This window comes from Lissotriton vulgaris, chromosome 7 (assembly GCF_964263255.1).
Source record: "Lissotriton vulgaris chromosome 7, aLisVul1.2, whole genome shotgun sequence".
NCBI classification, from domain to species: Eukaryota; Metazoa; Chordata; class Amphibia; order Caudata; family Salamandridae; genus Lissotriton; species Lissotriton vulgaris.
Genome location: NC_141695.1, coordinates 34,078,996 through 34,092,967, shown reverse-complemented (window position 1 = coordinate 34,092,967; position 13,972 = coordinate 34,078,996). Strand labels below are relative to the sequence as shown.

The 13,972-nt window shown below is 43.6% G+C and overlaps 1 gene segment (V, D, J or C); it reads left to right on the top strand.

The window, feature by feature from the left end:
* Positions 1-374: 374 nt before the first annotated feature.
* LOC147700602 (Ig mu chain C region membrane-bound form-like) overlaps positions 375-13,972 on the top strand; it is a 197,787-nt gene continuing 184,189 nt past the window's right edge. The window contains 3 exon segments of the C gene segment in view: positions 375-455; positions 1,265-1,340; positions 5,021-5,353. Coding sequence covers positions 375-455; positions 1,265-1,340; positions 5,021-5,353 — 490 coding nt within the window.

The window sequence follows — 13,972 nt, the reverse complement described above, 5'->3', positions numbered from 1 at the left end:
CACCACAGCTGTGTACAGTGGCTTGTATCACATGACACAGTGTTCTATTGTTGAAGTGTAACCTTCCTGGGAGGGGCTAAGTTGTCATCTTTGGGTTACAAGAGGAAGTTGCAAGTTTAGAAACTTCACCAGCAGCAGGAAAGCAAGTCAGAGAACAAACTCTTGTGGTCAGAGGGGTGTGCCCGGGGGAGGGGTCTTTTTGTATGAGACTGTAATGCCGTGGGGACGGGGGGCACTGTGGTACAGCCCTATGGGGTCTCTTTACAAAAACATCATGACAACAAGGTGCTCTCGGCTCAGGGGGAAACAGCCCTGAGATGTCAGATGGTTCAACAATGTTTTATTTTGGCATGTGTTTATGAGTGCAGATTGAGATGCCTCCTGGAGGAGATTCATGTGAAGGGACTAATCGCTGCTCTAAACAATTTAGGAGTTGCCCTGGACCTAGGATTTGGGTAAGCATTGGTGGTTTCCACATTTGCTATAATACCTGTACTGCTCATGACAGTGTTAAAGTACAAGTTAAGCTGTGTCTCGACATGTGGTGTTTGTGTCTAGTTAGCTGGTCTTTGTCACCTACCTTCTGCATTGATATGAAGTTATCTAGTATTGACATGTGAGGGTCATTGCCTGCTTCCAGAGTCATGGCTCTGCTCTTGTTCCTGCCATGAGACAAAGCAGTCCATGTGAAAAGTTGTGTTGCTGTTCGATTGGAGAGCTTTCAGCAACTCCTTCTGTCTTAAACACACATTTGTTTTAAAACAAGTTTGTCTCCATAGGTGCACCATTTCCTAAACCCTTTCCTACATCCAGGCAGCTTTGATCAGAAGACTTAAGCCTCAAGTAGAATAGGCCTCATCCCATGGCTGGTGTAGTGTAAATTTGTTAAACTCACAAACAGATGCATTATTTTTTGTCTGGTCCCACAGCACTGTGTTAACTCTGAGCAGTTCTTCGGCAAAGGGACCCTGTTAACCGTGCTCGGTGAGAACCTTGTCTACTTGTTCAATCCGGTGTAATGTCCCACCACACTGAAAACCTTTCTTTCTTCAGAAGTTGTTGAACGTCAGATTGTGCCTCTGCGTGAAGTGTGAAGAAGTTGTGCTATTCATGTGTGTGGAGTTAGAGTCTCAGAGGGGGCGCAGAGTTAGAAATAATCTTCAATCTTGCATCAAAGCATGTTGGGGTCAGACATTCTTCACAGGTCTTAGCAGTGGGGTGCACTTTAAAGTCGGGCCTTATTCATTGTTAGCGACTGTGGTAGTTTTCTGTTCCTGCTCCGTCACTGTGCTCCTACGAGGCAGCTTACTTCGGGCAGGGGACGAAACTAACTGTGTTGGGTAAGAAAACATCAGTATTATCAAGTATGCGTACCTGAAAATAATTTAGAGCCGTCTCAAATCTTCTATAACAATATATTTTTGCAGGTTGAAATAAACCCATGTATTGCTAATGTGCAGATTCAGAATATTATCTTGGGGCCTAGGTTGACCACCTCCCTCCAGGTCTTTACAGACAGAGTCTGCTGTCCTAAACTTCAAGGGTCTGATTCACAGAACTAACCTAAGACAAAATCCTAAACTTACTACTTTTGGTATTCACAGAAGTTAGGATTTTGTCTTAAGTTTGTCTTAAGACAGACTTAAGTTAGGATTTTGTCTTAAGTTTGTCTTAAGACAGACTTAAGTTAGGATTTTGTCTTAAGTCTGTCTTAAGTCTGTCTTAAGACAAACTTAAGACACAATCCTAACTTCTGTGAATACCAAAAGTAGTAAGTTTAGGATTTTGTCTTAAGTTAGTTCTGTGAATCGGGCCCATAGCCTACAAGTCATTGTCCCATGTCCGCCACACCCAGGAGGCCATCACACCAAAGCACAGGACCACCTGCAGTGTCTGTAACGACCCGGAGAGACGTGGTCCTAGCGGGGTCAACGCTGTGGTAGATGAGATGTGAGAGCGTGTGGCACGCCACAACTCCGCGTTGTAAATCAGACCCGAATGGACTATGATATTTGTCTTTGTGAAACCCTGGGGCGGGCAGGGGGGTCACCGAGGGCTATTTCTCGAGCCGGATTTCCAAGCACCAACTATGTATTAATAATTCTAGTAACATCAATCTTGGAAAAGCTACAATAGTGCCCATAGGAAAACAACAATGAACCATCTCCCAGGGAATAGACTACTTCCAGAAGTTATCCTCATGCAGCAGATAGAAAATCTGCAAACGCTTTTCTTCAAAGGTGGGAATTGTGAGAGGACATGAGCGGGAATCACTCATTGTTAGCAATACTTTTAAATATCTTTGAAAGATTCTCAGCTGGCCTCAACCTCGGAATGAAATTGTTTTCAATATAAAGTTCAAACAATAGTTCACACAGAGTGGTGTGGCCTCTCAGTCCCTCCTCCGGTTACCAATTGTTACTTTGCAATTTAAAATGTGTGTCTTCGGACAAGGTGTACCCCGGCCTATGGATGGTTCTGTTATTAGCCGGCTTTTTATAGGACAACGTCTTACGCACAATGGTCTCTTGCTGTAAACCCATGTATTATTGCAAAACATAAACCCAACATCCCCTCTGTGGATACCCCAAGTGAGAAAGTGTCTGTGATGTTATCATCCCATCCCTTGTGGCCAGTGAGATGACCTCATCAAACCTTAGACTCAATATATTTGGGGTTTTTCCAACACAAGCAGGTGATTCTCTTTCACTGAAGCCACTTTGTTCTCAGTGGAAGTCTTAACAAAGGGTTTGTGACACCTCTCAAGTGTGGAATGATACACTTTAAGGGGACATGTGCCCCCACTGTTCATGACCTGGATTACAAAATGTAGGGCAGAGTGCCTGCCTGCAGGATCTGCGAGCTGTCAGTACCCCTGCCTTCTGTCCTCGCGACCAGGACCACGGACACTTCCCACTCTAGTTTTTAAGCAGCGCCTTGAGGCTGTGCTACGCGGACACTCAGTACTTTGGAGAGGGAACCCGGCTCAAAGTCCTAGGTAAGAAGGAACACCCTGGCCACTTGATCCACTGTCCTGTAAGGTCTGTGTGTCTCTGCATTCTGTCGACTCTTGGGAATGTATCATTTAATGTGAAGCAGCTGTATGTGGTGTCTACAGCTACAAATAGGCTGATTCTCTGTGTGATCCTGAGACAAAAAGTGTGAGTGTAGGGATATCATGGTTCAGGAGAGAGTGCAGACACAAACCTGACATGTGTTGAAACACAAAATGTGTGGAAGGACCAAATGGGACAGTGGAAAAAGTTCCTCCTAAGCAGGGAGAGAGGGGGCAGGTTCCAGGGCTGGTGGATATGAGGCACCCTGAGTCCTCCACGCACTGGAGTCACGTCTTAGAGGCGTCACACACTTGTCTTGTAGCCTGTATGGGGCATGCTGATGTAGTGAAATTGTTGATTCTGTGCATTTGTGCACTATGCAATACACTAACAGTTTGCAATAGTTCATGACCAACTCATCTGTATTTCTTGGAAAACACACACATGCGTTTATCTGCAATATATCTGTAAATGTGTGCTGTAATAAAACATTTTCAAGGTTGTTTTAACCCCCGAAAAGATTCGTAATTTCAGACCTCACATTCAGGATTTTACAGAAATGCTTCAGAAGTGATTACATGACTGGTGTATACAGAGCACTGAACATGTGTGAGCAGTGGAAGGTTGATCACTGTGATAAGTGTGTCTTTCTGTAACATTCACTACTGTCTGCAAATGTATGAACCTAAAGTGAGTAATTCACCTGCACTGGTTTTGTGACTGCCGCGTGTGCCTGTGCTCCGGGTACGAGCTGAACTTCGGCCCAGGCACCAGACTGACCGTGCTAGGTAAGTCTCCTCACATCCAACTCAAAGTGTATGAGATGTTTAGAGAATTGACTCTTTTCAACCCATCTGCAGAAAAAAGGACAAGTCCTAGCGCCTAGAAACCCACTCCTGACTGGAAATAGAGCCTGAAGCTAAATAGATTTTTGGAGGGTCAAAGGAAACATTATCTCTAGGACACTGAAAGGGGTAAACATGTTTCTGAAAAACATTTTTGACTGTAATACATAGAACAAGAACCCACATCTTCCTCTAAAGAACAAAACATTTATGAGCACTTTATCTTTGATGTTCCCTTTAATTGGGGTGATTGACTGTGCACCACAAGGCACAGGAGGGTGCATGAGCAGTGAACACACCGAGGCTCTGGGCCTGTGCAGTGGCTGCACATTGTTACCAGTGGCCGCCTGCACGCCGAGATTTGGCAAAGTCACTGTTTTAATCTTTTAAGATTCGAAATAGTTTGAAGAGTGGGCCAGTTGGGCTACCAAAGACATTTAAATGAGAAATACATCCTACGGCAAAAAACTGGCATACAAGTATTGCAAATATGGCTTCTTGTTGAGCTGGACTCAACATGGCTGAAGGTCAAGTGATTTGCAAACTGGGCTCCCAAGTGAACACAAAAAACTCCCAATGACAGGAATGTTTTTAGGGTTGGAATATTTCACCAACAGAGGAAGACTGAGGGACGGTGAAAGGGGTAGAATTGAATTTTCTTATTGATGGTCATTAGCATTATTAAACACGGTTTACTGTTCTAAATATACCCTGTTCTTAGAGAATTCCCTCTGTCTTATTGTGTAAAATTGTACAAGATTTCAGAAATCAAGATGAGAGTGTTTTATGGGAAATGAAGACAGGGGGGTTGTTACCACAGGGTCAACAGTACAGGTGTAATGCGGTACCTAAGAGCGCCCCTTGTCGATGCCGGAGCAGAGACCAAATACAGAGACTCTCAAGCCTGGTGCAAGCACGTGGAGCCGGTGGTAAGGGTTAGACACCTACCAAGATGGCATGTGTATAGATCTACAGACACCTGGTGCACCTCTTATGCATCAATTTATGTATCTAGATAAGCTGAGCATCCTCTACAAGTGTTGGGAAGTGTAAATAAATACATCTGTGGTCTCTGGTCAACACCAAGTCATTATTCAATATGTTTTCCATCATTTTCAGAGAATGGACTCAACAGCACTGCACCAAAGGTGGCTCTCTTCGACCCATCGCCGCAGGAGGTGAAGGCGAGAGGGAGCGCCACGCTGGTGTGTCTGGCCACCAACTTCTACCCTGACCATGTGGTCTTGAGTTGGTCAGTGAATGGGGTGGAGAGGACGGAAGGGGTGAAGACCGATGACCAGCCCACCCGGGGCAGCGACAAGATGTACTCACTGAGCAGCCGGCTCAGGATCCCGAAGAAGGAGTGGATGAACCCTCAAACTACCTTCAGGTGTCACGTGTACTTTGAACCCACGAATGACAACTTCACCAGGAAGACCCAAGGCAGAGAGGGTAAGACGCGAGGGGGCAGGAATGAATTTATAAAATGAATGTGTGAAGAAGCTTTGAGGCTAGTGCTGTGCATTATCACTGGCTCGTGTAAGGGCCTGTGTGCTTTTGTTATGTTCTCATACATGTGTGTATGTGTATGCAAGAGTATAGGAGAAAGCGTATGTGTGATTAAGCCACTGTATGTGGTTGTATGTATCCGTAGGTCTGTCTGGGCGCACATGTGCATATGTGTGTGTGGTTGTGTGTGCTCATGTCTGCGCGTCTATGTCCCTGCATATGTACCTTAAAAGGGGTCAGTGTGTACCTACAGTCTGACTAAGTCCACTGTGTACACTGTTAGGGGCATATTACCAACGATTAGCGATATTTATCGCTAACTAGGCTTAGCAACAAATTTTTTATCGCTAAGCATCGCCGGAAATTATCGCTGAGATAACTTGCTATTAGCAAGGTTTATCTCCAAAGCGATAAATTTTCCGGCGATAGCGTGAATATCGCTGAGAACACAGCGATATTCATGCATTAGCGACAAAATGCTCTTAGCCATGTTATCCACCTCCCATTGGATAACATGGTTAAGAACTGGTCTGAGCAGGCGTTCGTTTTTGATGATATTCGCGCTTAGCGTGAATATTTCCAACGCTACGCCTGCCTTGTTAGTAGGCAATAGCGACGTTATCGACTGCTTTCAGTCGCTAACGGGTTGGGTACGCACACTTTGCATGTCATTAGCGATAAAGATCGCTGACATGCAAAGCAGGCCCCAAACCGCTCGCTAGCGCCTAAAAGCTGTCGCTAACATCAGTTAGCGACAGCTTGCTAATAGGGCGATAGAATTATCACAGCACTAGCCTATCGCCACCCTTGGTAATATGCCCCTCAGTTCTTACAGTTGAAAGAGAGAGGGGTTGTGACTTACCTGTTATCAACTTATCAATATGACACTTAAAACTCGACAACTTGAGTACTCATCAAAATCTATTATATTGCATAGTAGCACTTGAATATAATTTACAGCGAAGACATAAAACAGTGCTTTATAGATTTCTTATCCATGATACTTTCAATCAGGAGTCCTGGGTAATTCTGAATATTAGAGGTTCAGCAAACGTTACAAAACCATAGCTGCTTTCATTCTCTTTTAAGTGTCACCCAAACATTGAACACCTTTCTCTTTGCACCTGAACCAAAAACTCTTTCCCAGGGTCTGGATAGTTCAGTTCGGTGCCTCAATGGGTACACACTGACTGGGGGTATTAAAATGTCACAAAAGGTGCCCCGAGTAACGTAGAAGCAATTTAGAAAGTTTGGGAGTACTGGTTTGAGCTATCCTGAAGCACAAATTCATGCTTTTATTTCATATATATATAATGATGAACGTTTACAAACTTCTGAGAACTGCGCAGGACATGTGTATTAAATGTGTTGTCTTCCTTCCCCAGGATGTGGTGTCACCCCAGGTGAGAAACATGCAACCTTCTTTCTAAACCGCAGGGTAAGAATGAACTGTGTCGACACATACATACATTTTAAAATATTTTTTTACAACCTTACGTCTGCAATATAGAAAATTAAAATGTATTTTTTTTTTAAATAGAGGCAGTTGAACAGAAAATAGTCCCTAAGCGGAAGCAAAGCAAACAAGTTCTAGGGCTGATCTTCAGAGCCCACAAAGTACATACACATATACGTATATACAAAAGTATATACAAGAGGGCTCGAATGCTCGACCTAATGAAGGGCTTCAAGATTATCGTCTGGCTTCCTAGGAGAGAAAACATGCATATTCCATTTCTCAAAAACGAGTTGGGCATGAATAAACCCCAGCCATACTTTACTTAAACGCCTCGTCTTCATCGGTGCAGAAGTAAATTATCCGCATGCACTCCTCACCCACTACAGAGGGGCTCACTGGGTTCACTGATAGGTAAGCTGTCAGTGATAGCAGAAACAACATCACTACATCTCTTATACAACCACGGTTAGGACTGGCACAACTTCTGCTAATAGTAATATTCCAGATTCTACTTCCAATAGTAGCATTACCATTAAGAACCACTATATTATTTCACAAACTTTCTTTAAAAAAAATGTTGGTGACATTTTTTCTCAACACTTTTGGGTGGGTGAATTTCCAGTAAAAATGTAGTCTGATGGCCCTTTGTCCTGCAAGAAGATTTTTAAGAAAAAGTTCTTCTATCACTGCATGAAAAATAAAAAGTCATTTTTACGGTTCATTGCGGCGCTCTATGTGGCCACAATATATTTCACCAGATGCATTGATCCTCAAAGGCCACCTTCACAAATGTAGCACCCCATTAGGCACTACCAGTACAAAAACAAGCATTTGCGATGCAACCGGTCTCACCATTGTGACCTTATATGTATTTAGCTATGCAGCACATTAGCCTGGGTGCTGAAGCATCTACTGTTCTTTAACATGGAGGGAAAGTAAGCACCAAACTGCGTGACACGCCAGATAGGGGAACACATATAGAGAAATATTGTCTATAAGCTGGAAATTATATAGTCCAATGCTCTAGTTTCAATATAAAATCAGGGCCTTTGGTGGCCATATCACTGAAAATTCAAGATTTGAAAAAAATATCATTGTCTACTGGTGCTGGTGGAAGACAATTTCTATGGACTGGAATGTAGAGAATGCTAAAGTGAAACGAAATAATGAAATACCAGTATTTGTAAAGAGCACAGCTACCTCCAAAGTGGTGTCCCTGCACTGGGGGCCCTCTGGAAGATTAAGCAAACTATTGCCCAGAGTCCCATGGTGCTGGTCTAACCTGCCGCCAGGGATTGCACCATGAACCCCGTAGTCCGGAGTCAGGCACACTGGCCGCTGCACCACACCTCTTCCCCCATGATTCGGGTGTTTTCCTGACCTCTGCTGGTCCTTTTTTGTCAGGAAAGTTAAATAGAAGCAGTTGCCAGAAAAATGGAAAATATAAAGTCCCTCAGCAGACAGTAATTCTGGTATTTTACTGACCTCTGCTGGTTTTTTCTATCAAGACAGTTAAATAGAGGTAGTTGACCAAGCAGAAAGCCATTCTGCTATTTTACTGACCCCTACTGGTCGGGTTCTATCAAGACAGTTAAATAGAGGCAGTTGTCAGAAGAAAAAAAAAGAAAGTCCCTCAGCAGAAAGCAATTCTGGTATTTTTAGGTCGTTTTCTATCAAGACATTTAAATAGAGGCAGTTGAACAGAAAATAGTCCCTAAGCGGAAGCAAAGCAAACAAGTCCTAGGGCTGATCTCCAGAGCCCACAAAGTACATACACATATAAGTATATACTAAAGTATATACAAGAGGTCTTGAATGCTGGACCTAATGAAGGGCTTCAAGATTATCGTCTGGCTTCCTAGGAGAGAAAACATGCATATTCCATTTCTCAAAAACTAGTTGGGCATTAATAAACACCAGCCATACTTTACTTAAACGCCTCGTCTTCATCGGTACAGAAGTAAATTATCCGCATGCACTCCTCACCCACTAAAGAGGGGCTCACTGGGTTCACTGATAGGTAAGCTGTCAGTGATAGCAGAAACACCATCACTACAAGATATCTATCACTACTACTAGGGTTAGGACTGGCACAACCTCTGCTAGTAGTAATATTCCAGATTCTACTTCCAATAGTAGCATTACCATTAAGAACCACTTTTTTATTATACATTGTGCCTCTTTTTTTACTACACGTGTAACAATACTTTAAGTGCTATCACTGCGACTACACCTGCTAAATAACATCTACAGCTCAAAGTAGTACTGCTACCATGTGTACAGTTACTTCGACAGCCGCAGTCCATGCAGGTAACAGTGATGAGGGCGGGTCTCAGGGGATTTCGAAGGATGATGCAGAGGGAAAATTGAAAAAATAAATTACTTTCCCCTCTGCATCGTCCCACGAAATCCCCCCATACCCGTCCCCACCACCCCACCGTTGCTACCTGCACGGACCGCAGCAGCTACTGGTACTACTAATACAATGAGACCTACTCATGCCGATAGAATAGCACTAATATATGACTATTATTGGGCCAAATACTCTTTGAGACTGACTCCCAGAAAGAATACACCAAACTACCAACAGGGGGAGCCCCTCTCACTACATTCTACTATATCCCACCTTCTACTCACAACATCCTGCTTTCTTCTATTCACCTTTCTGCTTTCTCCCACCTTCTACTCACACCATCCTGCTTTATCCCGTCTCCTTCTACTAACACTATCCTGCTTTATTCCATCTTCTTCTAAACACACCATCCGGCTCCATTCCATCTTCCTCCACTCATATTATTCAGTTTTATTCCATCTTCATCTACTCACACCATCCTGCTTTATTCCATCTTCTTTTACTCACACCCATCTGCTTTCTCCCACCTTCTACTCACACCATCCGGCTCCATTCCATCTTCCTCCACTCATATTATTCTGTTTTATTCCATCTTCTTCTACTCACACCATCTTGCTTTTTTCATCTTCTTTTACTCATACCATCCTGCTTTATTCCATCTTCTTCTACTCACACTCATCCTGCTTTATTCAATCTCCTCTACTCACACCCATCCTACTTTATTCCATCTTCTTCTGCTCACACATCCTTCTTTCTCCCGCCTTCTACTCACAACAGCTAGCTTTATCCTTCCTTCTTCCACTCACACCAGCCTGCTTTATTCCATCTTCTTCTACTCACATCATTCTGCTATATCCCACCTTCTACTCATACCATCTTGCTTTATTCCATCTTCTTCTACTCACATCATTCTGCTTTATCCCACTTTCTACTCAAATCAGCTTGGTTTATCCTGCCTTCTTCTACTCACACCATTCTGCTTTATTCCATCTGCTTCTACTCACATCATTCTGCTTTATCCCACCTTTTCTCACACCATTCTGCTTTATTCCATCTGCTTCTACTCACATAATTCTGCTTTATCCCACCTTCTACTCACACCATACTGCTTTATCCCATCTTCTTCTGCTCACACATCCTGCTTTATCCCACCTTCTACTCACTCCATCCTGCTTTATCCCACCTTCTACTCACTCCATCTTGCTTTATCCCATCATGTTCTGCTCATGAGTCCATCACTTGGTTCATTAAAATTAACTCAATGAAACAAGTAACTCAACGTATAACTGTTCTGTTCTGTTCTGTTCTGGCCTAACACATGCTGGTCACTGAAATAAAGCTGATGCTCCAGCGCGAGAGATGGTATAACATAGTGGGTTGAGTGACTGTTGCATACAATTACTCATAAAGCTGCAGGGCCAATACTTGAAACCCAACAAGAGTAAATATCAGAAGGGAATTAACTGAGCACCTTTGCGAGCGAACACACTTTTGAGCCCCATAGAATATAATGGTAGCAGCTGGTACATGTCCAAAAGAAGTACACTACTACATGTAGAGGTGCATGAAGTAGGCGCGTGACAAGATCAGAAAACCATAGAAGTCCTTGTTTGAGGATGAAGTGTTGTCTAACAAATGTTTTATATTTCAGCTTCCTATGGTCGCAGTGCAAACACCGCTAAGTTTACTTATCTGATGTTGATTACCAAGACTGCTTTCTATGGCCTCTTTGTGACACTTTTTTTGATGAAGATGAAGGTGAGAAAGTTTCCCTTACGGTTCCTCGTGTTATGTATGTTATCCTCTTTGTCCATGGCGCATTGTCCATGGTTTCCAATCGCCCCTTGCCACTGTGTGGTCTTTGAAATTCTAGATTGAGGATCCCCAGATGGAAATGCCCAAGTGGGGTTGTCATGACTCAAAGCCTTAGCTCAGTTGTCTGCCTTTTACCCCTAGTTTATTACTTCTGTGTGCTCCTCAGACTTCTTTATGTCTAGCAGACTGTTCTGGTCTTTGTCTTGAGATTGTGTCTTCTCTTTCACTCCGCATGAGCCTCCTGTCCACTGCCTGCTCCTCTCTGGTTGTTACTCATCCCTATAAATGCCTCCTTGGGGTGTCTGGACCTGTGACTTTTTCCAGCCTCTTTGAACATATTGAGTTAAGCGATGCATGGTTCACTGTCACCACTGTCATGGAATGTGATGCGCATGTCAGTGTTTGCAGGTTCCACTGTGGCCCCAAGGGACTCGTCCTTCTTTAATGCCCTTGTGTCCAGTGTCCTGCGGGGATGCTGTTTCTTACTTCATTGTAACTATGACACACTAGGATGACAAAGTGAGACTGAAATGAAGACTCCCCCTGGATGGAGAAAAGTTAGGAAAGCTTACAAGCAGTGCCAAAAAATCTACTAACCATTACACTTCTGCAAATGTGACTATTCTAGGTGACAAACACAAGAAGAATGGCTTGAGCTGCAGGTAATAGTCACTTTTCATATCAAATTTATAAAGAACTGTTTTGATCATTTTTTTAACATTTTTTTTATTAATTTGAAAATCACGGCAAAAACATACATTCATAAGATACACATAAGTGGTTGCAATTAGAGCTGTCAATTAAGGCAACGCTACCCACTCTCACAACAACAGTTTAGCAGGAACAATACACTTGACCCTCATCCCAACCCCTCCACCATCGTAGTCATGCTATGTGGATATCTCATCTGCCTCGAGTTCAGGTGGGTCGCAGATATATCCTCTAAACTTGTTCCATGCTCCCCATACCTTCTCCCATTTTCGAGTACAACCACAATGGATAAAGACCGCCTTTTCCGCCACCATTGCCTTGTCCATATCCTTGCACCACTTCCGGAGTGTAGGTGTTTCTCCCGACCCCCACAACCTAGCAATATTGCACTTAGCAAATGTCATTCCTAGCGTTGCCCAATCCTGCGCTTGATGGGTGAGATTGTTGGGCTCCCACACGTTTTATAGACAACGTCTTGGTTTTGGCCGTATCGAAATTTCCACAGTCTGCGATATAGTATGCATTACGTTAGCCCAATATGCTGCGATGTTTGGACAATCCCAAAGAGTCTGAAAAAATGTACCCTCCTCCCCACAGTTCAGCAAACAGTATTGGTGTTGAGCTTTCCCTATTGTATAGAGTGTTGTTCTAGTGTAATATGTGCGATGCAGCACCTTGAGTTGGACCAATCTGAGCGGTGAGGGTATGGCTGTTTCACGCAGCGACTTTGATCCTTTTTTTAATTAGAAAGACAGCGCCACCATGTGACAGACTGTCATAAGTGCTGGTTTTGATAATTTAGTGCCAGCGCCAGCCCCGGTAATCACCGGCTCAAGTTAAGCACTGCTTACAAGAAAGAGGAGTGTCAAATCAGAGCAAATATGTGGTGAGAGGGAGTGCAAGGCCTCTGGAAAGGGGATCCCAAAAGAACAAAGGGAGAGCATGGGACAGAACTGGACGTACCGAAAGAGCAGAGTGGGACAATAGGGACCAGAAAAGCGGGAAGTGGGAAACTTAAACCAAAGAGGAACGAAGTTATTATTTCTTTGTGGTCATGGAGCGGGTGTGCCATCAGCCAATTAAGAAGCAGGAGAAGACTCTTCAGAGTCAAGCAAGAAAGAGAGAAAGAGGAAGCGTCCGGCATATACATGGGAAGCCAAGAGGATTAAAGGTATAGAAATACAGCAGGAGAGATTTTCCTAGGTTGCGGGGGAGGATACTTGACTCCTGAACTCAGAACTGGGTAAAGAGCGGTTACTGAGCACCTGTTAACAAGTTCAATTCTAAAAATAGACATTTGTGATTCAGGAATGTTTGCTGGACTGTAGTGAAAGTTTCTTCTCACCTCTCTATCCAGAGTTGTCATTATTGTCTGCAGGTAGTAGACGCCGTCTACCCCCCTCTATTGTGCTCTTGATGTACACTCCCTTCTCCTGCAACCTTCATCTCTGTCCAATCACGACACTTGTCACATCCTTTTTTTGTTTAATCCTCTCTCTGATTTTGCTTCCATTAATTTATCCTGATTCGTTCCCATGTGCTTCTTTTCTAAGCTTTAACATCCGATAGCCGATCACCTTACTACACACTTTTCTCGTAGTCAGTATGAACCAACCCAGAAGAGGAATTCTCCCCCTGCCTTTCTCTATTTCACTGTGACCAGATACCACATGTCCTTTAGCCTTCTTGCTTTCTACCGATGTCTATACTGGTTGTTAAAGGCCCAGAACCCAACTTACAGGGCCATGCTACAGGCGAGGGCCTATAACAAGGGCGAGGGCCTTTTAACAAGCAGTATAGCCTAAGACACAAGGCTTATAAGGCTATTAGAATATTCCACCCACTAAGGGGAACATTTTAGAAATTAAAAAAGAAAAAACAGAAAGACAAACATTGGAATGTTGAAGCAGAAGGCTTATACCGACCATTTGAAGCCCAGAGACGCGTCATTGTCTTCAATGGAGCCCTCAACATTCTAATGTTCTAATATAGCCTTATAGCCCTCTGCCGTAGTGGGCTATATTGGCTATTAAAGGCCCGCTGCAGCGTGAAAGGGCTGAGCTGAAGGCGAGGGACTTTAACAAGGAAGCAGGACTTTAATAGCCGGTATAGCCCTGCTACGAAGGGCTATAAGGCTATTAGAACAATCTGCCACTAGAGGGTAGAATGTTCTAACAAATAAAACAATGCCTTCAGGGAGCGCAAGGGGATTGGAATCCCCTCA